This window comes from Argiope bruennichi, chromosome 3 (genome assembly GCF_947563725.1).
Source record: "Argiope bruennichi chromosome 3, qqArgBrue1.1, whole genome shotgun sequence".
Classification (NCBI taxonomy): domain Eukaryota; kingdom Metazoa; phylum Arthropoda; class Arachnida; order Araneae; family Araneidae; genus Argiope; species Argiope bruennichi.
The window spans coordinates 1,933,856-1,958,616 of record NC_079153.1 but is presented as its reverse complement, the minus strand read 5'-3'; the positions used below and the strand labels follow the sequence as shown (position 1 = coordinate 1,958,616).

The 24,761-nt window shown below is 32.7% G+C and overlaps 1 protein-coding gene across 3 annotated transcripts in view; it reads left to right on the top strand.

The window, feature by feature from the left end:
- The window catches only part of LOC129963531 (cytochrome P450 3A41-like), a 42,502-nt gene extending 18,149 nt beyond the window's left edge, over positions 1 to 24,353 (top strand). Inside the window, exons 1-7 of one of the 3 annotated variants that reach the window (XM_056077967.1) lie at positions 8,645 to 8,739; positions 16,791 to 17,074; positions 18,665 to 18,844; positions 19,325 to 19,486; positions 21,500 to 21,722; positions 22,931 to 23,146; positions 23,811 to 24,353. In XM_056077967.1, the coding sequence (XP_055933942.1) occupies positions 16,793 to 17,074; positions 18,665 to 18,844; positions 19,325 to 19,486; positions 21,500 to 21,722; positions 22,931 to 23,146; positions 23,811 to 24,259 (1,512 nt within the window). In that variant the 5' untranslated portion in view covers positions 8,645 to 8,739; positions 16,791 to 16,792 and the 3' untranslated portion in view covers positions 24,260 to 24,353. Of the gene's footprint in view, positions 1 to 8,644; positions 8,740 to 12,342; positions 12,420 to 16,790; positions 17,075 to 18,664; positions 18,845 to 19,324; positions 19,487 to 21,499; positions 21,723 to 22,930; positions 23,147 to 23,810 lie in introns of those variants that run through there. The other 2 variants (XM_056077969.1, XM_056077966.1) reach the window with 2 other exon arrangements.
- The last annotated feature ends 408 nt before the right edge of the window (positions 24,354 to 24,761 follow it).

The window sequence follows — 24,761 nt, the reverse complement described above, 5'->3', positions numbered from 1 at the left end:
AAATTAATTCTACTTATTGTATCCTCGTAAGTAATCGCAGAGAAAGTAAGTGCCTTGACGGATGTCTTCCTTTCTGCCGATTGGGTCCAAAAGCTGATGCCTGTTGACACGTTTGACTGCAGACCTAATTTTACTTAATAAAAATGTTGTAATTTTGAGTATTCGCATTTCTATTCATTCGAATTCACAGACCGACAGGAGTCAACTCACAGAAAGTTTGGTCTAAAATTTTTTATTCACATCAACAATTCTAATGATAAAATAGTACGTTTAATTTTATATATGTGAATATTTTAGATATCACAGACGGACAGACTTCTCGTAGACTTATTATGATTAAAATTCAAATGGCTATTTATAACTTTGCACATACGAGTTTCAGCCATTAAATTTTTTCATTTTCAAGTTATCGTATTCCCAAAAAGGCGCGCGTAAATGCAATGAGATCCGAGAGGATAGGATTTGTTGAAATTGCAAGATCGAAATGCTTGACAATTACTTGTCTATTTCAAGATTCTGTTTCGCGGTAGAAATACGTTGAAAAGGTGAGAACTTCAAAAGGCACATCTTCGACAAAAGAAAACCTCATTTTTTATGCCCTAAAGCTTCATATAGCACGGGAGGAGTTATAAATTTTCATTCGTTTGTTTACGTCGATGTATTGGATAACTCAACATACTGAACTTATCTGGTAAAATCTGGTTTAGAGCCCTCGCTCCACAAGTGTCTGAAATTATTGGTAAAATCGATCGGCGAAACGTTATGTATCTGTTCATGTGAAAGGGGTCTCAAAAATTGCAATGACATGGATGGCGTGAGGTTTTCACGTCCCTTTTGCAGATCTATATGGAGTGTCGGTTCCCATTTTAACAAGATATGATTTAAAGCAAAGACGTCCTATTCAGAAATGAATTTTTTTTTTCTTCACTCGACGATTCGTATGAATCCAAAGCGTGGTGTATTGTGGAAGAAAGAATATAAAAAATAGAAGGGGAAGGGAAATTATTATTTTTTTTATTAAACTTATTTAAATTTTTGTCTATGTTTCTCTTCTAAAACCACAATAACTTTGTCTTCTATAAAAAAAAATATTATAGGAGACACAACCACTGGGATTTTCCTCCGATGTCGAGGAATTTCTTCAGCAATATTCGTGTTCCGAGCCCAGGTTTGAAAATGAAGCCATTTTCTCAGCCATAAACTTGGTAATTTAAGCAGACCATAATAAAACTCGCGAAGAATGATTGTGCGTGCGATCGTAAACGGACGTCTATCGCAACAGTATAATACTTCCAAATAAGCCTGAAAATGGCCGGCCATAAACTTCATCAATAAGATATATTTTGATTAACTCTTAGTGAAGGCATACTTAAGATATTTGAAATTAAATTTCATTATTTTTAAAGTACAAAGAAAGCCTTTCTGAAAATATCATTTTGCGTTTCAGCGACCTTTACGGAAAATAGTCTATTTCCTGAAAACTTTATCGGAAACTTAAAGTAAGCGTTGTGAAGTGAGGTGAAGAGAATCGATTATGCATTATGGACCTCTTTCTGTCGATCGGGTACCAAATTTGGTACCGAATTTGCAATTTCGTTGGGAAGACCACATACTGAATTTCTTTCATCTGGCTGTCTGTGGTTTTGAGACGTCGTGCTCATATAATGCAGTCAATATATTTTTGAGGGACAGTACAGCCGTAGCTCGATGGAGATCTCTTTTCATATAAAGATCATATTTCACTCGTCTGATATTGTCTTTTTTTTTTTTTTTTTGAATAATTGTATTCACGAATTTTCAGGTTTGCTGATGGCCAATAATTTAATCGGATACATTTTTTTGTGATAAAGCTGCATTAAATTTCACTTTATCCAGTTCGTTGCATTTTTCAGTTAACAGAAGCCTTTGATAGGCAGTGGGTGGACAGGCAAATGGAATTTCTTTCTATCATTTTTCCGCAAAATGTGATGTGGAACTTCCGTTTTTAGGGAAAGGCCGGTTATGACATTTCATTCTTTTAGCTTATTAGTTTCCAGTCACTGAATTCATGTATAGGCAATTTTTTTCTCAAATGCTTTTTATTTAAACGCGCGCGCAAAAAAAAGTTACCACTTTTCCTTCTTTCTTATCCGGTTTAATGATTGAATATTAAATTTAAAAATACATCTACACAGATCAATAAAATTTTATTTAAAGGCAAAAAGAAAAGCTTTTAGTTTTTCTTTTCACCTTTATCCAGATGTGATGTTTAGACATGTTTCGGATATCGAACACGCCAACTCAAAATCACACAAACATATTATGTGTGTTTGTAATTATTCTACAAATATCTTATTACTACCGAGGAACGTACACGGATCATTTGGTAAATAATAAAAGCAGTATTACTTTTTTCAATACCTATTTTTGTTGTTTTGGTATATTTTCATATTCTTGCGTTTTCGGAATTTTGTATGAATGTCAGTTGATATTGAATTATAATTTAACAAAGACGCAGTAAATTAGATGGATATAGTGGTGGCTGTTACTCTAAAACTGTGCGAAGTTAAAAAGGGAATGAGACGAGGATTCTTCCTACAGAACTGACGGTCCAATAGAATAGCCATGAAAGGTATCAAAATGGGCAAAGATTACATAACAGCGATTTAATTGGTTTAAGTTTGAGTTGGCCATCCAAAACAGGTCTCCAAGTTTGCAGCAGAGTATGTTGTTGAAACGCCTGTTTCAACGCCAGAGGATGAAACGCCTGTTTCTCGCTTTAAATGCAAAGAAGGAAATTGAAATTTAGAAGTTGTAGGAATTAAGACCTATGAAATAAATTCCTGAGTTATAATAGCTCAATTAGATCATTCGTAAATTCTTAAAAATGCAAATTTGGAAAAATATTTTACATTTTATTATTTGAGCGAAATTTTGGAATTTCAGTATGGTACGGGCTATATAGAAGGCAGTAACGGATAAGAATACTTGCATTATTTTTTGAAGAATTTCGCTTTCTTGTCAGGAAAAATCCCAACTCATTAAGAAAAGCTTACAAGTAGTTTTTTTTATTATTATTTTTCCAAATTGTAAGCATATCTTGGACAGTAAATTAAACAAATTGTTACAACGTTTTTATAAAAGGAATTATAGTTTCTCTCTAAGCAATGATGCACATTTACAAGCATTTCTTTTAATGTAAATGCTGCATCTTCTGTATTTCATTAAAAGAAATTGAATCTTGAGAAAAAACTTTTAGTGAATTTATTTCACTGATCGTCACACTTATATGATAAATGTAACCACCTAGCATGGCATCCAATGCCTAACTACAGGCTGATGTATAATGTAATCATATGAAGAAAAAAAACAGTGAAAGATTTACGTGGCATTGCAAAATTAAATATTTCTAATTCAACAGAAATCTCATTCATGCGGTTAACAATGCAGTTCTAATTGCGCCGTCTTTCATCATAACCACGTGTTGGGCTCGGCTGCGAATAAAGCCCTTTCTCTGCTTTCTAAGTGTGCAGTCCATTTTAAAACTAAATTGGCTAAACATAAGATCTCCATACTTGAAATAATTAGAATTAAGCTAATTATCGCGATTTAACAAGCATGCTACCTTATATTTAACTGGAAATTATTTTATGATTTTCTTTCATGCAGTGACCCTTTATTGCCAATATATTCCAAAATTAAAATAGTGAGATTCACTTAAAGTATAGTAAGAGTACGAAATCATCCAATTTTTATTTTTATGTTTATAAAATAAAGATGGACAAAATATTGTAATTAAAAAATTAAATCTTGAGATTTTAATGCATTTCTATATTTCGGACTCTTTTTGAACTACGCATGTACGTGCACATAAACAAACTATGAGCTAGAATAGTTAATGTAAGATATATTTGTCCAATAATTACAAATGTGTAAAAAAAATTCTACTAAACTCTTTGAAGGGTCGATCACTTTTGTTCATTGGTCCGCGTGGGTGGGAACACGATTATTCAAAAATGCAACGAGCTGATTGAAATTATAAAATGACCTCAACTCAGATGGGTTTCATTTTCAACTGAAACTGGTCTTCTAAACTGCTATTTCCGTTCCCCTCATTACGTTACGCGACGCTCGTGCCAGTTCCGAAATGCGCAATGTTAAGTGTATTAGTAAGTAGAAAGTAATTGTCACTGGTTGGTTATTGACTGAATATCGGTTTCAAAAATCAATTTTTAAAAAACAGAATTTTTCTGTAAACATGAATTCAAGATAACTGCGTCGAAAAGCAAAATACTTATAATAATAAAAATGTGAAATGTGCTTCTTGGATATTCAAATACGTGAAATAAATTTCCGATACTGTAAGAAATTTGAAATCTTAGAAAAATGCATGCATACAACATTTATAATAGCAGGGACTTATTTATTTCTTCCATTTATGCACTCGCTCTAAAAATTGGAAAGAAAAATCCTTCCCTTTTGCTGTTTTATTCACCTGTTTTTGAAATTATAGAAATCGAATTTGTGGATTTCTGTTCATCCAAAATATATTCAAACATGTCTTGGAGGATCACCTAGCGATCCAGATAAGCAGTTAATGTTTTCTAAACAAAACTTTAGGTAAACAATTTTTTGATTTAGTAAGGAAAATTTTGCCGTTTGTGCATTTCAGCCCAGATTTTATAATGAAACCGTTGTTTCGTAAATCCATAATAAATGCATTGTGATTAATTACCTTTATTTTGTGAGTTTTTATTTACTAGCCGCTTTCAGCGAACAGCTGGTTTGTCGCGATTCATGCTGATTAAAAGTAGCAATTTAATATTTTATGCAATTTGCTTTTAATGGTTTATAAGCAAAATATTTTTAAGCTTCAAATTTAGGAACTTTTCACCATTCTGTTCATTTTATCATTTTTATTTATTTCACCTATTTCCTGTCATCTCATTTATTTGAACTTTAATTTGAATTGCGCTTAATGAAACTTCGACCAAAAACTTATTTTCTTGAAGCTAAACACTTTTTTTAAAAAATATGAATACAGAAAGTTGAATCTCTCAGATTTGAAGTCCTATTATAACGAATATTCGGTATAATATACAATATTCCAAAGAAATATTCTATAAAAAGTTTGCTGATTCAATATAAAATTCAATTTCTTCAGTTTTAAAATTTACTTTATTTAAATGGAAAAATGGAAAATTAGTCAATAAATGTACTTCTTAAATTATGAAATCTAAACGTTCAACAATCGTGTAAGAGCAAACCTTTTCTTAATCTAAAATACTTGTGCCCCAACAACATTTTACTAAATTATTCATCGGACCGAATGTCTGTATAAAAAGATTAAAAATTCGTATTCATCAAAAAATTTCTCAAACTGTATAAAATTTTTTTCGTCATTTAGATTATTTTCCTTATTAGATGTATGTGCCTATTACTAATGGTTACTTCGGTATTAACTGTTGGGATTCAATTAGAAAGGATATCCTATATATATAAAATATATTTGTTTTTAAATATTGAAGAATTCTTGAATTAATAATATGGATATTTTTTAAATTTATGGTAAACTTTAAACTTGCACATATTTTTTCTAAAAAATATAATATTTCATGTTTATTTCATTTCATACAGTGGCAAGTTAAAAATTGATATCACCATCATGTTGACATTAAGTACTTTTGTCAACATGATGGTAACACCTTGATAAAAAGCTCATCTTTTTTATGGATTCGTAAAGTGCTCGTGCAGCTTAGATTTTTTTTTTTACCTTTTACATATTGTGGAAAATATGCCTGAAAGTTTCTAAAAAATTAATAGAAATTGAAATATATATATATATATTATAAAAAGGTGTGTGTGTGTGTGTGTCACTTTGTACTGAAATATTTTCGGAACATCACACCAAGAAACGCCCAATTTTCGATTTAATTTTGAATTTAAAAAAATGTCGAGATAAAAAATTGTACTTTCTGTGGTGCGCTAATACACATACATTTATCTTTATTATAATGTGTGTGTTGGCGCTCTAACCATTAGCATATTTTAAGCCTTAAAATGTATCATTAAAAATGGTCAAGAAGAAACGGAAATTAGAAAAATATATTCCTGAGTTAGTCGATTTATTTTTATTTGCCACCAAAATTTTGACAATGTTTTCTTTCTGGGAATTGAATTTTTATGCAAGTAAGAGTAGAATGTAAAAATTTCAAAGTAAAATGGACACAGACGCATGCGTTTTGCATCTTGAGGAGCCTAAAATGAATAACATTTTTTGCATTAAGCTGAACATACAAATATAGTTTTGAAATTAAGAAGGCGATGGAAGAGATCTAAAAGATACAACTAAATGTCAGAAACTTTTATTGTTTATCTTTTGTTTTTAATTACATTTTTTTTCATTAAAGGCATGCGACTTCAATAAACAAATCTTTATTGTGTGATGTTTTTACCCCTCAAAGAGTCGTCAATGCTTATGGAAATGTTTGCATGTCAAATGAAAAATGAATGTCCCTTCAAACAGGAGCTATCAGAATTCTTACAGTAGAGAACGTTTCTATTGAATTTTGTATTTTCATATGTGAAATATGAAAGCAAAATTCGATTTTACTCTCTAGTGTGTGAAATATGCAAACTCAAAGTATATTATAACAGTTCAAACATTTGGCCTCGAGACTAGCGAATCATTACTGTTTCGACCATGCTTAACCCAAAATATTCTCTTTAGATGTGTTTGTTCTGTTTGAGCATGGCGATACGCAATGCTTGCATCAGAGTTGTGGGTATCATTTCAATTTTGAATGAAATACATCAAAGGAAGATCTGCCTGTTCGTGAAAAGCTATGCAATTTATTTAATTTAAGAGGATCCAGTTTGATCAGTGAAGTTTGGCGTACTATTATCTGCTTTCATTTAAAACGATTCTAGATTTTAAAAATAATCAAAATAGTATCTCTATTTGATTTTGGATTTAATCATCGATGAGCAAGCTATTTGTTTATCTGCTAATGTAAATATGACATTCACTTCTTAAAAGAAACAAAACTTGTTTCTCACGCGAGTAGTTAGACAGCACTGCAAATATGAAGGGAGAATCCTGAGAAATAAAAACAAATTCTGTTTTAAACAATTATGTTTACAACTGGTTTGAGTTTAATGCACAGAATCATTTATGGAGAAAACTTAAGATGAAGGGTTTAAATGATTGAAATTTCATGTGAATCACTAGATGCATATCAGTGTTCTGCTAAGATGTATGTCAATATTTCAACAATTTAAGACATGTCGCATCTCAGAGGGTTTCTGAAGTCCTAAATTTATGAAATAAATATTGACAATTAACTTCATGATGAAAACAGTCATCAATATTTTAGTACTAAACTAAACAAAGTAAAAATTGTTTCTGTCAATGTAAACAAATGTATTCTGTTACGTAGCATAACTCTAATATTCAATTCCAGCAATATCACATAAGCAATATTGCATGTCATTCTTGTTATTTTTACATTACTTTCATTTCTCTCCTGTATGATGAACAATGACTTACAAAATGATAGTGAAGCAGCACATCATCGCTTGGTTATAAATCGAATTTTAGTATATTGTGAGACTCCAGCCTGAAATATTTATTTGGAATTTATTTATTTATTAATTGATTTATTTATAGGAGGCCCTTGTCAACTTACGCCTTGTTATTTATCTCAAAAATTATACTATCATTGTTAAATAATAAATAATTACGACCAAAAAGAATGGTTTTAAGTAACAATAATAGGTTCATTGCATATTCATTTGGCAAAACAGTAAAAAATGAATTTAAACGAACGCGTACTTGAAATGCGTCCAACCAGTTTAATTTAAAATCTATTGCGATTGCATTTATTTAGAGGAGGAAAGTGATATGACTGCGTACAATTAGATATTAGGCGACATGCCTAGTTATGCTTGTAATGAGTTTGTAGCGCCCATCTCCTCCTCGTTTGGGTGTCGTTGAAATATATTTTTGTCGAAATGAACTGTTACTCTTTTTCAATGTAGAATATGTTCTACAAAAAGGACAATTATTTGAATATGACGTTTAAAAGTCATCTTGTTGCAAAGGTATTTGATATAAAATACAAAAAAAAAAAAAAAAGCGATCGAAAATGAATGAAAATAAACTTGAATTCATTTGATAAAAATCATACTCGTGAGGTATTTCATATTCTTAATTGCTTCGTATTAAATGAAACTGAATGAATAATCAAGGGACTTTTTTAATGAATGTTATGTGGTAGAAAATTTAGAATAAAACGGATGCATCCATTAAAATTACATTTATAGCACAACAAATATTTCTTATTGTACAGTTATTTTATGAATTATCTGATTATTGCATTGCTGAAATATATTCCACCGCATATCATTGAATGTATTTTGATGTACTGCGGTTTCACTTTATAATAATTCTTTCTTCGGCAGCAATAGCATTTTTAGTACTCTTAACTTACTAACTTTCTCATAACATCACATTCCATTCTTACCCCTGGGGGGGGGAATACATGAGTCAGTGGTCGATATTTTATTTCTTATCAGTTTACGAACCAGTTTTTTACTTAACTTGGCGATATAGAAACTTTTTTTTTATGATGGAAGTCGCCAATTTTGTTCAGTTTCGGTAAGTGCCGAACCATGTAGTCGTTTGAGGATAGCACGAGTTGACTAACCACGTTGCCGAGTACTTGTATTTCTAGCTTTTAATACTCTTGAAAGTTTCTCGTAAGTATCATTTTCTAGTTTTCCTAAAATAATTATGTATTAAAAGGCTTCATTTGTTCGTAATGAATTTATAAATCGTGCTTGAAGATGGCGCCACGGTTATAAATTCCTCGTGTATGTAATGTCTGTTATAAATTGTTTATCAGCTCTATGACATAAAATTCATTAAATGCGGGATAGGCAGTCTTTGCATTCCAAAATTTACACCCATCAATGAATAGTTAAAACCAAAGCTCCTCATTAATAAAAATACTTTTTCCTCCTATTGAGTTTGGGAAAGTTTTTATTTCCTTCAGACAATTCAAGGCGCTTTTATTTCCCTCGTTTCTATTATTTCTGGTTTTAAGATCTTTCAATTTACCATTAAATGCATATCAAGAAACTTATATAATTCGTGACAATACAAATTCGATTCATCCCAATCATATAAATTTATCATCAATTCACCAGATGAAGGAGATTTGAAATGGAGTACAGCTAGAGAAAATAACAATATTAAGTTTTTTAAAAAAAATGTGGAAATTCATTCCATTTATTAGTTATAACGAATATATAGTGTACAATCAAGTAATTTTAATAAATTATTTCAATTTTTAAAAGATTAATTAAAAGTTCATTTAATAGTAGAGAATGTTCATGTGCACCGTATACATAACAAGCGTTAAGCTCGTAAAATAACGAGGTTTTAATGTTTGTCACAATTTGATACTTAAAAGCTCTTTGTTAACCGAATCATGGACATAAGATTTAATTGAAATTAAACACGATGAATATTCCAGGCAATTCATTGGTTGTCAAAGGTAGCTTATGCAATCAAATTGAATTTTTATTAATTCGGCATTAATTGTTTCCAAATAATCAGTCTGTTTAAAGACTTGTTTTCGCAGTATTCGGTACCGATTTCCACAATGTACCTGAAATCTATCAAGACTATTAAGCCCCCGATAGCATGGTGGTGTCATATGTAAACAATCGGAATAAGAAAGGGAAGCCTGAATGCGCTCCCCCATCCCGTCCTAGATTTACTGTCATAATAAGATTTTTTTTATTGATCTAAAGGATTATTAATTTCTTCGAACTTATCTGAAAATTTTAACAGTATAGCTAAGTTTTTAAATTTAAATTACTAAGAAAATTAGAACTTTTTAATGAATAGTCTAATGCAATTCCATATCGGCTTAGTATTAGTCTAAACGTTCACTTATTTGTTTTGATTTCTTTGAGATTTGAAAGTTCATTTTGCTGAATGACTGACGGATCACCGATGCAAATGTTTTTTTAATCTACTTTTTGCTTTTTTCCCCCTTCCCCAGATTGTTTTGAATTAAAAAAAATGTTCAAATTCTAGATTATATGTTATGTGTTTAAGATGATTATTCTATGTCAGAAACTCTTGTTTAATTGTCATTTATGTTGAAAGTCTTTAATATAACATGATTATTCAATTATAAAATAACTCACCTTTTATTTGAAATGAGCCTTATCGAATCTGGGAAGTCTTAAGTCACTTTGTTATAATAATATATATTTTAAAATTAAAGTGGGCAGAATTTATTGAGTTTTAATTTTGGTGGAAGGATAGAAAGGACTAAATCCCCACTTTTGTAAGAATATAATCTTTTCGCCTTGATAATACGAGAACGTAATGATAGCAGGGAACAACCGATAATATAAATCGGCCTTCAAAACAATAAAGGCACTGAGCTGTCATTCACTGCATTAGAGTAATATTTTCTTCTGAAATAATAAAAGCAAAAAGAACAAATCTACACAGGGGGGGACCCACAGATGAGTAATTTTTTATACACTTTTATTTAACTTGATTTGATTCACAATTGTAAATACGAAATTGCGATCGACTTTTTTACTCACTGCCTGATGCGTTAGTTAGAAATTTTGCATTTCTAACTAACGCACCAGGCAGTGAGTAAAAAAGCATTTCCGATGAGAACGGAAAGTTCTAGTTTTAGAGCGCCAAAGGAAGTGTTTTAAAAATTTTTATATTAATCTTTTTCATAATTTTCCTGCAATTAAGAAACGGAACAATCGAGCACATATTTTTCAAAAGTGTATAATTTTGATGAATTATGTTGATTTGAAGCCTTTTGTTTGAGATTTGGCTAGGCAGACAAGTTGATCACTTGATGAATAATCTAAGAAAAGAGCTCCAGTCCTTGAGTACATTGAATTTATTTGATTCTTTCGGAGGTTCGCTTTTTAATGCATTGTTTCTACTCGGTTTCAATTGCAGTTAAGGTCCAATTTTAAAAAATAAGAAATTTTGGAATTTTTTAAATTTTGTAAATGCTTTTTTTTTTAACACTGCTGCATTTTCTCGTAATATATATGATATTGCTCTTTTAGCACGAAGTTTTGCTTTTTCGCTGTAGTACGCTGAATTCTGTTAATGAATCTGGTAACAGATACATTCTTTGATGTTACGTGAACTATGAAGCAGTGAGATCAGGAGTGCACTCGTATCTCTTCCAAGATACTATTTGCTATCCTTAATTATTTTTGCGAATATATTTCGGTCCTAGTTGCTGGGATAATCGAAGTTTTATCATTTCTTTCGAATAAAAGTGCAATTATTAGGCAAGATGACAAGAAATTAGGAAGGCTAATAGCGCAATCAATAGAATAATGAGAGCCTTCTTAAAATTGCGCTTGTTATATGCCTGATAAAATTTGGAAATGAAAAATATTTTTTTCAGGGAATCCTTAAGACTAGATACATAAAAAAGATTGTGTTGAATTTTTCGCTACCAATAACCCCGATGAACCAATTGCTTTCATACATGCTTTGCGTTTTAAAAAAAACACAACTTCTCTTGTTTCATTTTTACTTTCTTGTACGCAAGGAGTAAATGTTAAGATAAATCTTATTGCGATAAATCCCAGTACCTTGAATCTCTGAGTTCGAAAAAATTATTTTTGGAATTGCAACGGTTACCCTACGAATGTGAACTCGATAACGCATCGACGTTATGAACTACATGGATGATTGAAAATTAGATTTACTTAGTACAAAGTAAAGTAATATCTAAATTATTATTTTCAATCTATCCAAATGATATTTCTCTGTTTAGTCACCACCACAAAGACAATGATCTATTTGCCTATCTATATTTATGAGAATGTGTATGGGAGCACGATAATTCAAAAACAGAATAAGCTAGATGACCAAGATTTGGTAACAGATCTTCATACCAAAAATAGGGTTCTGCATCAAATTTTAAGAGAAATGAGTCCATGTGATGTCATCTTTTAAAAATGAGTATTTGATCCAAAATACAAAATATGATATGAAGTCAAATACGAAACGTACTGATCTGGTTGACAGCCATTTTCAAGTATGGCAGTGTAAAAGTAGCACCTAATCTTACTGCAATTCGTGATAACAGACTTGGCGGGGGATATAAAATTTATGTACGAATTATTTTCCTGCTTCACTCATTCCAGCAATTTTGATAACAAAGGTTCTGAATTTTGCAACATTTTGCTTTTCATAATCTAATCTCCATCTACCGTGAGGGTCTTTTTCCGATTCCTTTATCTGCATTGTTTCGTTAAATCGAAATCTCATTTTTGTCACAGTATTGAAAAGAAAAATAATTTCCTCGAGTGATTTCTTTTGTGTTTCTCGCATTTTAAACGCAAGAAAGATTTCCTGAGTGGAGGTTAGTCAGAAAAAATTTAATTTTTCAAATATACATTCTTTTTTATTTTCTTTATGTAATCTAATTCCTAAAAAATGAAGAAATGGAAGACAATGAATTATTTTTTATTTTAGCCTTGAATTCATGTCAGATTTTTATTGCTTTACAATCTTTATATATCGTAATTAAGAAAGGAAATATTAATAAATGATGCTGTGAAATTTATTCGAAACAGATGATTTACGAATCAAATAGCATTAAAGAAAAATCTACAAAGTTTGTTGAATTCGTTACGAAGCAGAATTGGCAGATATATTGTTATCATCAAGAAATTTAACATATAATGTTTTGATGAATGTACCGAGTTTTAGAAATAAAAAATTTCATCTCCCTCCTCCATATAAAATTGTCGACTTTGAAACCTTAGAAGGTTTCGCCGAGCAATAGAGAAGAAATACTATCTGCTTTGTTAAACACTATCTGCTTTGCCGTGAATTTAGTATTTTCCTTAAATCTATCGTGCGGTCTTTGATGATAGTTTCGACAATTAATCCCTGGCCTGCAGTTAGTAGAAAAATGCCCCAAAATCGAATCTGTATCTTGGATGTCTCTATTCCCGATCATTTGAACGTCGCGTAAGCGGGTCTGATGCATGTGAAATCAGATGGGGCCAAACGTCCTCGGGTTGGAAGTTTGGAGAGGAGAGGAGGGGGGGGGGGAATTCCAGCTCAAGTGTCGTCCACGTCATTTGACCGCGATTCAAAATGACGAAGTCCGTCGCAGAATAGCCTCAGTGTTGCTTTAAAAACGGGAACCTTAATATAACTAAACTAAACCCGACCATTTGAAACTAAAAGTTCAGGCGGAATTATAATTGTAGTCAAAAAAATGACAGACCAAATTTCATATATTTAAGTGACGTTTTCGTGTTATCGCGTTTACATATTTGTGAATGTACAGACCGATTGGCAATCCACCTCTTGACGGATTTAGTTTCAAATATAATTTCAATCTTCGTTCAAGTTGCTACATTTGTGTACCAAATATTATCCAACTATCTCATTTCGTTTGTAGTTTCGCTCCGGGACAGGCGGCTTTCTCTGTACGGATTTCGTTTAAAATTTGATAGAAATCTTGAAATATGGAATGCAGACCAGACGACGAAATTCATTCGTCTAGTTCAAGGCCTTTTTGGGTCATTGCTCTCCCATTTAAATAAACAGAAACGCAACACTATTTTTTGAATTCAGGGGAGATCCAAAGGTGGAGATTCGTCTGTGGTGCAGCCCAGCCAAGTGTGGCTCACAAATCCCAATTCGTCTAGACCTTGAGTTCGAATATTTTGATATTTCAAATACTTTCTCTCTGTGTTCAAGGAAAAATAGGAAGAAATGAAGAAGTTAAGGCACTGTACATCAAAATGGTTGATGTAGGAATTTTGTGCCACAATTATTAAAAACTAATGGAAAATTAATCCATTGTATTTTTATGTTGAATAGTTACGTTTATGACTATTAAATACACTGATTCATATGATTAAAACAATGATTGAATTTATATCCAGGATATTATATTTTACCTTGATTTCCCATGAAAAATTCGCTGGTATCAGTGAAGTAACACAATGGCACAATCTTGAGTAATCTTAGTTACACAATCTTGTGACCAACTCTTTATTTGCACTCTGGATTATTTTGGGTCGCTCGAATGGCTCGTGTTTATTAACGGAGATATTTTGAATGGAGTGTTTAATAAAAAGTGATTATTCCTCTCGAGAATGTTTGATTTAATCTTAATTGCATTATGATTTACATTAGATAAGAAAGCAGTATTCTCTTTACTTTCTAACATACAAAATATAGAGGAAGTATTGTAAACTTCGAAAATTCGAACTCGAGAGTTTGACAAATCTCCACAATTACCTGAATTCAATAAACACATTTTCTGAAGATGCTTGCCTGTCTGCGAAAAAGATAACTAAAGAAAAAAAATGCTTTTAGCTAGGCGGAAGAAATTTTGTAACTGTATCAAACATAAATAATTTAAGTGTAACTGACAAATATTTATTATAATTATAGACATGTTTTGCCATTTCTGAAAAGCACTTTTTGTTTGGTATTCGAGAGAGTTTAAAAAAATGATGACTGGGAGCTGAAATTAAATATTTCGTGTTTGAATTTGAGGTTTTATTAATATCGTAACAAAATATAAGTTACGAAACAAAGAAAGCTAGACAGTTAGAATTCTGTTTCCAAATTGAACATCTACACTGTAGACATCTGTCCATTTTGAGCCAAATCCCACCAGGAGTTGAATGCCTGTCTGTTTCGCAAATACAGAAATGCAATGATTTAAATATATCAAATTTGGTTTGTGATTTTTGTGACTACAAACGTAGTTCTCGGCCAAGTTTTGACACAATTCAATCGGTTGCCTTAAAACGCGTCTAAAACTAACATTCGACTTTCAGATATGAATCACGCGCCAAAGTTCAATCATTCGCCAAGGATCACACCATTCAAGAAAAATGCTCAATCCACGCCAAACGATAATATTTCGCAACTATTATACGGCAGTGCCAGTACAAGGCATTCCCCGGGGCAAAGTTGTTGTCCCAGATAAATACGAAAAAGTTCTGGGGAGACCACCTCCGCTGCTTGCTGAACATGACATCAGTCTTTCAATAACAGGCGGCTTTCCTTGTAATGTTTACTTCTTTTAGGAACTATGGAAAGAAGTACCGAGATGGTTCTCCCAACTTCTAGATTTTAATGAATTTCCACCTCTTTAGTGACTTTGAAAACATAATTTAGTGAAAACTAATTATGCGATGTGACAATTCAACAACATGTAAACAGTTGGAGAAATGAGATTTGATAGGCAGTTTTAGAAGCGGAATTGGATTTCTATCAAAATCCGTCGAAGGGATCTTCATTTGTCCGTTTCTATATGTGTAAAGATATCTCAGAAACGCAACGAACCAGAAGAATTAAATTCTTCCATAGTTTCATGACCAAACTTGTGTGCTTCAAGTTTTCAGTCGAATCCGTCAAAAGGTTGACTGTCTTTTGATTACCCTGTGCGTGTGTCGGTACTAGTGTGAACTCAAAGAAGCCACTGGCTAAACTCATTTACCTCTCCCCGGTTTCATTTGCAGAGGCCATATCTCGCGCAGGCGCTGAACTCGTCTCATGTTTCGGTACCTAAAGGGTCATAAAACTATTCATGTATATCAGTATTATGCTGACGGTAAATACACTTAGCGACCTTGGGCGTAAAACATTTATTCCCTTTCTTTTTCTTTGGAAAAGCAAAGAAAGTGAATGAATGAAAAAAGAAATCAAATGTGTGAAAACGTAGGAGGAAATAAGTACCAACAAAAACCCTTATAAAAGAAGTTTAAGAAACAATTTCAAAGATTTTCTAAGATGATGAAAAACGATTTATTAGACCAGATCTTTTTAGTTAAAAGCATAAAAATAATTACTATCTGTTTTATTTATCAAACGAAAGACGTAAATTTTGAGTAGAATCAAAGAACGCGTCGATTTCTGGAATGGGTAGTGCCATTTTCCTTTTTTCTGCTAGAATCAGTGGTAACCAACACGCGCACCATCGCACTGTGTTTCCACTTCCTAAAGAATAGCTTTCCAAGAATGAATCCCTAAATATATTTTCTTAAACTTCCACCCTCCATCTAAGTCCATCTTATCATTTTCCATAAATTTTCGGGATTTTCTGTTGAATCTTAATCAAATGCGGAAGGAAAGATTTAGAGTCGATTATAATTCCTAGTTTTTAAGTTTTTAAACTTTTTTAACAAAAAAGTTTATTAGATGTTTAATATTTATGCTTTAATTTAAAAATAAAATTTGAAGGGAACTGACAGAAATTTAGAGGTGCGTAGCATAGGGAATTGAATGACGTAAGACTTCTAAAACAGTATTAGTTATGACTATAAAAATTTAAAAATATTTTTCTGGAGAAGGATTTAAAAGATAAAGTTGTATACACTTTTTATTGAAAATTTTAGCGAGCATTCATCTCGGCGAACTAGTTGGTTGTCAAAGGCAGATAGTAAAAACGTTCAAATAACAGAAACTACACCTGGCTCCATTTTCTTGTAGAATTGAACGTGTTTGACTTAGTTTTTAAGCACAGGAGTGAAATTTGGTCATACTTCACGAAATGGGATGAGCTTATAATATTTGTCTAAAAACGGTTGCGTGCATTTGTTTATTATCGAATTACCTTGATTGGAATCAAAGGATATCCGTCAATTCTTAAACTGTTTGCACTAAATGAAAGTGCCGCTTATTAATGATTGAAATAGTAGCAAGACGTTGCAAGTCATTTCGAATCGATTACTTCAATTCTAAAATCTTGTTTCAGAAATGGAAGTATTTTTGGCCCTCCTCGTCGTCTTGGTGGCCAGCGTGGTCTTCATGGTCGTGCGATGGGCGGTCAACAGGCACGATCGCCTGAAGGTTTTCAAGAGGTACGGCATCCCGGGTCCGGAACCGGATTTCCTCTCCGGTAACATGAATCAGCTGAAGAGTGCGCCCACACCCAACGACATCATCACCTCCTGGCTGGGGAAGTACGGAAACGTTTTTGGATATTATGTGGGGGAAATTCCGTATATTGTGGTAAATGACCTAGAAATGCTGAAACAGGTAAACGTCTTCCTATTTGCAATTATTTATCAATATACCATTAAATGCTACGGTTCGTTCTGACTAACAGAAACTTCCCTGTTTTTCCTTTAATATGATTTACTCGTGGTCATGGATAGAGGTGGGCATTTTAAATGCTACGGTAAGTTCAGACCAAATATGGGATTGGAATCACTTGCAGTACAGGACAAATAATTTTAACATGATGACAGTTTGATCTGGACGGGCTAACAGGCGAGTCAATGATGCTTTTTATTTGTTATGGTGGAATTCCAACTACAGTGGAAGTTCACTTAACCAGCATAATCCATTCCCAGATTTTACTTCTTGAGCGAAACCATTTTTTTTTCACATTTAGAATAGAATAATTGGATTTTTCGAATGTTGAAAAAAAAAGTGTTTTTGTAATAGTTAAATAGTTTTGTGGTAATTGTCCTATAATTTTTTTTAAATTTTTTTCAGAGAAACAAATTTTCAGATTTTTTCTGGTTTGCAATTAATTAGCACGAGAACGATGTGTTATAAGCATTAAAATCAGCAGATATTTAAACTTTCTTATTATGAAACCTTTTGCCACCTTCTCAGTCTTTATACAGAATCTTTTACGAAAAAAGTTACTTATATTAATATAAAGATTTTCGAAATAAAATGTAACATTTTTTGTCCATTTGAAAAAATTTATAATTGGAAGCTGTTATGCCACATGGAGCAAACTCATGTCCAAAAGGTATATTGGATTATGAATAGTTTGCTTGGCTACAGAATGCAATTTTGCTCCAGAAATCGCTCTCCTTTAGGTAAGGTTTATAGTGAAATCGATATCCATAAAATGGTAATTGGCCTATATTTATTTTAGGGGATATAATTAACCACTCGGCAGCTTTCTCTAATTAGGTGGCATCTGTTTTGGGAGCCTATTGGATTCTTCTATGAATCCTTAAAATACTGAGTTTATGAGTATACAGAGTAGTACGCTGAATTTATCGGTACTGACACTCGGGTCATTGACAGTTGATCGAGCGAGGACCCTCTCGTACACGGCAAATTAATCAGAGATTGATAAAAGGAAATAGGACAATTTCCTGCTAAATGTGACGTCTTCTAGATTATCTAACTTTATGACATCTCTTGTTTTTAAAAAAATTGTTGGCATTTTGATTTAACTGATTTGATTTATGGACCAGATTATTCATAGCTTTAGCAATGAATGATAGCATTCTTGGATGACTTATTCTTTGTGTATAACTTTAAAAATACGATGATATGACGCTCGCATTACACTCGAATAACAAGTTAAAGTTTAAAACCTTTCTCGAAATATTCTTCGCTCTTAGCCTTTGTATATTCTGAAATGGAAATCAAACTTGCTAAAATTACTTTTTCTGGAATGCTTTCTACTAGTTAGCCAATTCAAATATGCAGATTTGGTGCCTATAAAAAAACTCATTTATAATGACGAAAAAATTGAATGATATAAAAGAGGACTGATCGTGTCTATGCACATTGGTTAACATATTTTTGTGTGTAGTATGAAATGCCTAGAAATGTCGATGACGGATAAGGGCATAATGTTTTAATGCTTCTCAACAGGTGTTCATAAAGGATTCTAACGTGTTTATCAATCGCCCCGCCATGTTCCTGGATGTGGCACCCTTGAACAAAACGATACTTGCTTTGAAAGACAAACGCTGGAAGGAAGTGCGATCCCTCCTGACTCCGACTTTCAGTTCCGGCAAGATCAAGCTTATGACTCAGATAGTGAGCAAGAAAGTAAGCGATTCTTCCTGTGAAGTCATTTTGTTCTGTTGCTGATATCATAACCACGGACATAATGATCCATAAAGTCTTTAAAAATGCTGTTTTATTAATGTATGGACTACAAAAATATCTTAGCCAATAGTTGGAGATCAAAACAAATGTTTAAAAAGGAATTATAAAGAAATTGAATCGCAATATGGGGAAAAGAGTAAAGTTCATTAAAAATTAAATAGTATTATATGATTAAAATTCCAATTACCTCGAATATTCCTTTCGGTGATTTTATTATGTTGTTTTGATGTCCAGAAATTTAATGATTCTCCGTTGTTGTTTTTTAAATCTGTTTTTTGATTTGCTGATAATTTTTTTTTATTTTTAAAAAATAATTTCAACTGTAATCTTTGTAAAAAGTGAGAAATTATAATGAGTTTATTTATGAAAGTTGTGCTTTTATTATAATGAATATATTTTTTATGATGAGTCCTCCTGTAGGTCGATGTCACGGTCCGTGTAGTCGAGAAGCATGCTGAGAAGGATGAAATATTCGACATGTACGAGCTCGTCCAGGGCCTTACGTTGGATGTCATCGCTGATTGCGCTCTGGCGATGAAATCGCACTGCCAAGAAAATCCGCAAGACATTTTCCTCGTAGCAGTGAGTTGCAGTTCTATCTTTTGGAGTGAAAGTGAATTCGACAAATACTTTCATAAATTATCCAGTTGTATATTATTTTGACCCTGAGATGCTCATTTGTGACCTTCTTAATGAATGATCGACATTTTCACTTTCTCGAATGCGAAATGAAGAAACAGAACATACGAGGGGCATCCAAAAACCAAACTCCCATAAGGAATTATGAAAAAGGAAACTATTAATATGCAATAAGTTTCTTCTAATGAAATACAATTCCTAAATAATTTTTCAGGGTAGTTTCCGCCATTGTTGAAGGTTTATCTTGGCAGGACATCAGCTTTAGTATGCCCTTCCCATAGCTATATGCCGCTTGCGATGACGAAGTGGAACGGGCAATGCGAGAAAAATGCATTGGCAAAGTTGTAACGGTGAATTTTTGATTCTACTTAATCTTCTGTTAAATTTCTGTAAACGAATAGTGATCCGAGACCCCGCCCACTTTTTCTTCATCGTGAATATTTTCATGTGTTTAACACTTCCTTCCCACTTCCTTACTAATAGAATCACTCATCGGTTTCTGTTCGTAAACTTCACACATTTATCAGCGAGTTTCTAATGATTTTGCATTCCTAGTATTAAGGAAGAGAATGACGGGGCATATCTAGCAGGCAGCTGGATACTCAGTTTTTTTAAACATTTTAAATGCTGAATGCGCAGCTGACGTAACACTCAGGACTCTATAAACGACTTCTACTATTTAGACTTCTACTACTTCTACGACGACTTCTACTACAAATGCATGTGTGAAATAATCAAAACAACGCTTCGATGGTAAAATTGAAAATGGAACATAGTTTCTGAACACCCCTCGCATTTTAACTGTCAAAATTTCAACCTCTAGATTTTTATGAATTTTACACTGTAGGCTTTTCTGGCTTGAAAAAGATATTTGTGCAATGATGATCGCTGATCATCTCTGAGAACGCAACTCAACAACCACCTTAACACTGATCTATATAAGTTTGGTTTTTATTAAAATTCCTAGTTTGTATCCATTTTAAACCATGTTTATCGTAATTTAAACTATATTATCTATACTGGTTTATATAAACACAATAATTCTCATCAGCAACAAAATAATGCTGATGAATGAAACTTGTATACAGCATATACGATAAAAATGATCTGCATTTTTACCTGTATATATTTGTATCAGTATGTATGCTTCAGATCTCAAAAACAGGGAGTACATTTTCAAAGTACTCTTTCGATTTTCTGCTCTATTCCATAAATCGAAACATAAAATATGCCCAATTTGCAAATGTTTTTTTTCTTTGGCATGTGTGTTGCCACGTGTCTAATATTGGTAAGATAGATATAAAGAAATTTCAATGATTCTTTCTAACTCTTTGGCATATTAAGCTTAAATGTGAAATATATTTTTAATAAATAACACTTGCTTGCTTTTTAGATGGACACACATCTTAGTTAAAATATTAAGCATATTCATCTTGAGATTAAAAATGAAACTGGATGATTTTAGGCTATGCAAATTACTAAATTATTACAACATTTTTATATCATTCATATAACGGTAATTTCTTAATTAATAATTTCTTGTTTCTGTAATTGTGAAGTACATAAAATTCTCCAGATAACATGTTAGTACGCCTGTGTATTAATAATGAAAGAATTGTAGAGAGCTATATGCACTACTGCCTTAGGATAAATGTAATAACGAATGACAGTGGGGTAAGATCGCCAGTCGATGGTAGATGTAAGAAAAAACAATGTAGTGAGATCTCTCGAACACGCACCGCTCGTATTTCTGTTGGGGGCATAAATATTTTCCCATTATACAGTATTTTATATAGGTACTCCTATATCATAAAACAAGGAATATTGTTTAGCAGTGTCAGCTGCAATAATGGCTTCAAACTAGGTTTGTCTTTCAACCAAGTCAGGGTAGACTTAAATATTCTCAAGTCATACTAGCAATAGTAGAATTATTCGAAATATTTTCATTCTTGTCAGGTGCGTGATTTCTTCCGCTACGCCAACAATCGAGCTGTGGAATATGCGATCATGTTCCCTTTTGTGGCAACCGTTATGAGCTTCATCAGCAACTACTTGACAGCAGGACAGATGACCAACCTCATCGTGGACAGTGTGAAGAGAGCCATTGCTGAGAGAAGGCAGAAGCCTGATGTCCGCAGTATGGATATTTTGCAACTGATGCTAGATCACAAAGGAAATGGTAAGTAAGCCTTCGGGTTTTAAAAACCTTGAATAGTAAGAAAAATGAAATGGAAATGCCAAAGATGTGACACCTTTTAATGAAAACATGGAGGCAATTTGACTTCTAATCTAATATTAATCTGTCTTTAAAAGTACTGATATATTTTATAAACAAAGTAACTAAATAAAAAATCTTTACTTATTAAAATAACTTTCTATATAATTTTTTAATTCCCTATTTTTTAAAAATTCCTTTATTAAAGAACTATAATGGAATTAGGGGAACATTCGAAACCCATTTAACGAACATGACTTTCCTTGACTGTTTTTATTAGTTCTAAATTTGATTCCCCCCTCGAGGGTATTGAAACTTTAGATATGGTTCAAATTAAACCATATAAAGAATCAATTGTATTTCAGAAATGTTGTAAAACTTCCTGCTAAATTAAACACCATGCACTGGTGGCGTCTGATTCTTATTTGTTTCTAAGTATGTATAAAACATATCTAATTTTCCCCTCTTCCTGTTGTGGAAATATCTCATTTGGAGTGAGGAGTAGAATCGCTGTACTTTCAGATTTTTATTCCAAGGTTAAATTACGAATGGAGGTAATGCCATGTTTAATTTAGTTTTATGATATTAGCATTCCATTTCCAAAAAGGGCGAAATAAGGAAGTTGTAATTTTGAAATTCGTTTATAAAGTCAATTTTTTAAATTGACGCACCAATATCAGCGGGAAGACTTTTGTATCTGACAGATTGAACGCAGACAGATTAGCATACCCGCTTGCATGACGAATGTCTAGTGGATTGGGTCTGAAGTTTACCTTTCTCGAAATCGTGAATTTGAGTTTGCCACAAGCCCAGTAGGCTCTCATAAAATCTCGACATAACGCTTTTTTTTTCTTTTAATAACATATTCCATGGAATCTAAGGAAAATTTGTTACGCCTCTTTCCATTTGGCAAGGGAAATAACAAGTGCAGTATTTGAAATACCTCTAGAATTACTTCTTACTGTTAACTAAAAATATTCACTCAGCACGCCTCATTGTTAAAATCAGCCCATTCTATTACTGTAATAATACATGCAGTAATTATACATTTTATGCATAAATAAAAATAAGTATTTTATAGTAATTGTGCACGTAAACTGAAGCATAGAATTCATGAATTTATTTATGAAAAAGCAGCATAAAATCGCATCCTTTCTCTGCTGCAATTTTAGATGGAACCGGATCCCCAGGACTAACAGATGAAGAGATAATCGCCAACGCTTACATTTTCCTACTGGCTGGATATGAAACAACAGCCACCGCCTTGGCCTTCACTTTCTACTTGCTCGTCAAACACCCGGAGATTCAGGATCGGCTCTACAAGGAGATTGAAAATATCACAGACGATTTTGAAAAAGATACAGATAATGCTTATTCCACGGTTCAGAGTAAGTGATGAAATAAATGATTTTTATGGCTCTCTGCAACGCTACAATTCTTGTACACAATTCTGAAAACAACAAAAAGCTTTAAATATTCGAAGGGGCTGATTTACTACTCATAATTTTACGAATAGGTGATGAAATATCCAATAAAAACTTTTAATATTCAATTTGTTATGGCAAACTGTAAAGCATGAGAAATCGGCAATTTTCTTCAAAATTTTGAGGAAAGAAAAGGTTCTTTGCAGTCAATATTTTCGTGTTCGAAGAAATTTACTTTTTATTTTATATTGTGTTAATCTCGTTTCTGTCACATTAAAAATGTATTTGATTCTGCGTTTTCAAGATGTATTGGAGTAGTTTTAAGGAAAGTATGAACTTTTTAATTTCATCTACTTCTCTGATTTTGTAATCAGGTTAGCAGTATCTAAGCATTCAGAACGTATCCAAGTTAGACCCTTTTTAAGTTTTTAATTTAAAAAAATATTATATGCCTAATTAAAGTGATTTGCATTTGTAAATAGATTTTCGTAATAAATCGCTTTCGTAAAGGGCACTGAGCGCTATTCCGTCGTTTTGTGCTTTAAGAAATAAATTTTTGAGAAAGACATAAATTCAACGTTTCAATCATTTCTATAATTGACGAGAAACTAATGGCTGTTTTTCACAGATCATCAGTATCTTGACCAAGTCTTCAGCGAGTCCCTCCGCTTTTATCCTCCAGTCACAGGATTCGTGTCCAGGTTGTGTAGCGAGGACCACAGAGTTGGAACGGTGATTATTCCGAAGGGAGCCACGGTATTGGCTCCTGTGTGGGACATCCACCACGATCCTGAGCTGTGGCCAAACCCTTGGGAGTTCGATCCAGAGCGCTTCTCGCCGGAAAACAAGACGAACCTGAACAGCGCGGCTTACATGCCTTTTGGAATAGGCAAAAGAAACTGCATCGGTGCGAGATTCGCGCAGTTGGAAGCGAAGCTGGCCATATTTAGATTGGTGAAGAAGTTCAAATTCGAGGCCTGCGAGAAGACCGACGATCCTCTGCCTCTGATATGCCACACTGTCATCATCAACCCAGCCAAAGGTGTCTATCTTAAGGCTGTTCCACGAGTTTCCTGAAGCTGAGACTCTCACTGTTATGTAATGTTCATTTTGAAAATAGGCGCCAATAATTTATGTACAGTATTCTGCAAAATAAACTTTTTGGTTTTCAGAGTTATTCTTGTTTTAGCAATATTAAGGTTAACTTTCTCTTCTTAATATGCGTCTCAAATTATTCAACATATGTCTGCCATGATTCGTTGTATGCATTGAAGCAAAAGTGGCTTTGACGCAATGAAACCAGATTGATTTGTACAGAAACGTAATGCAGAACTGATAATTTTTTTAAAAAAACACACCCTTTTCCAATACTATGAAGTGCAAAGAAGCGAAAAGACACTGATCTAGCTAGTCGATGATTGCATGCTCTTCAGTGATTTATTTCCGTTAACCAACATTGGTGCTTTGAATAAATCAGGGTTTTGTTAATGTTTCACATTAGACCAAACTTATATGTTTTGATAAATAGTTCGAAAATGAAAATATTTTTAATTCTCAGTTTATCGCTTTATTTTGCGAA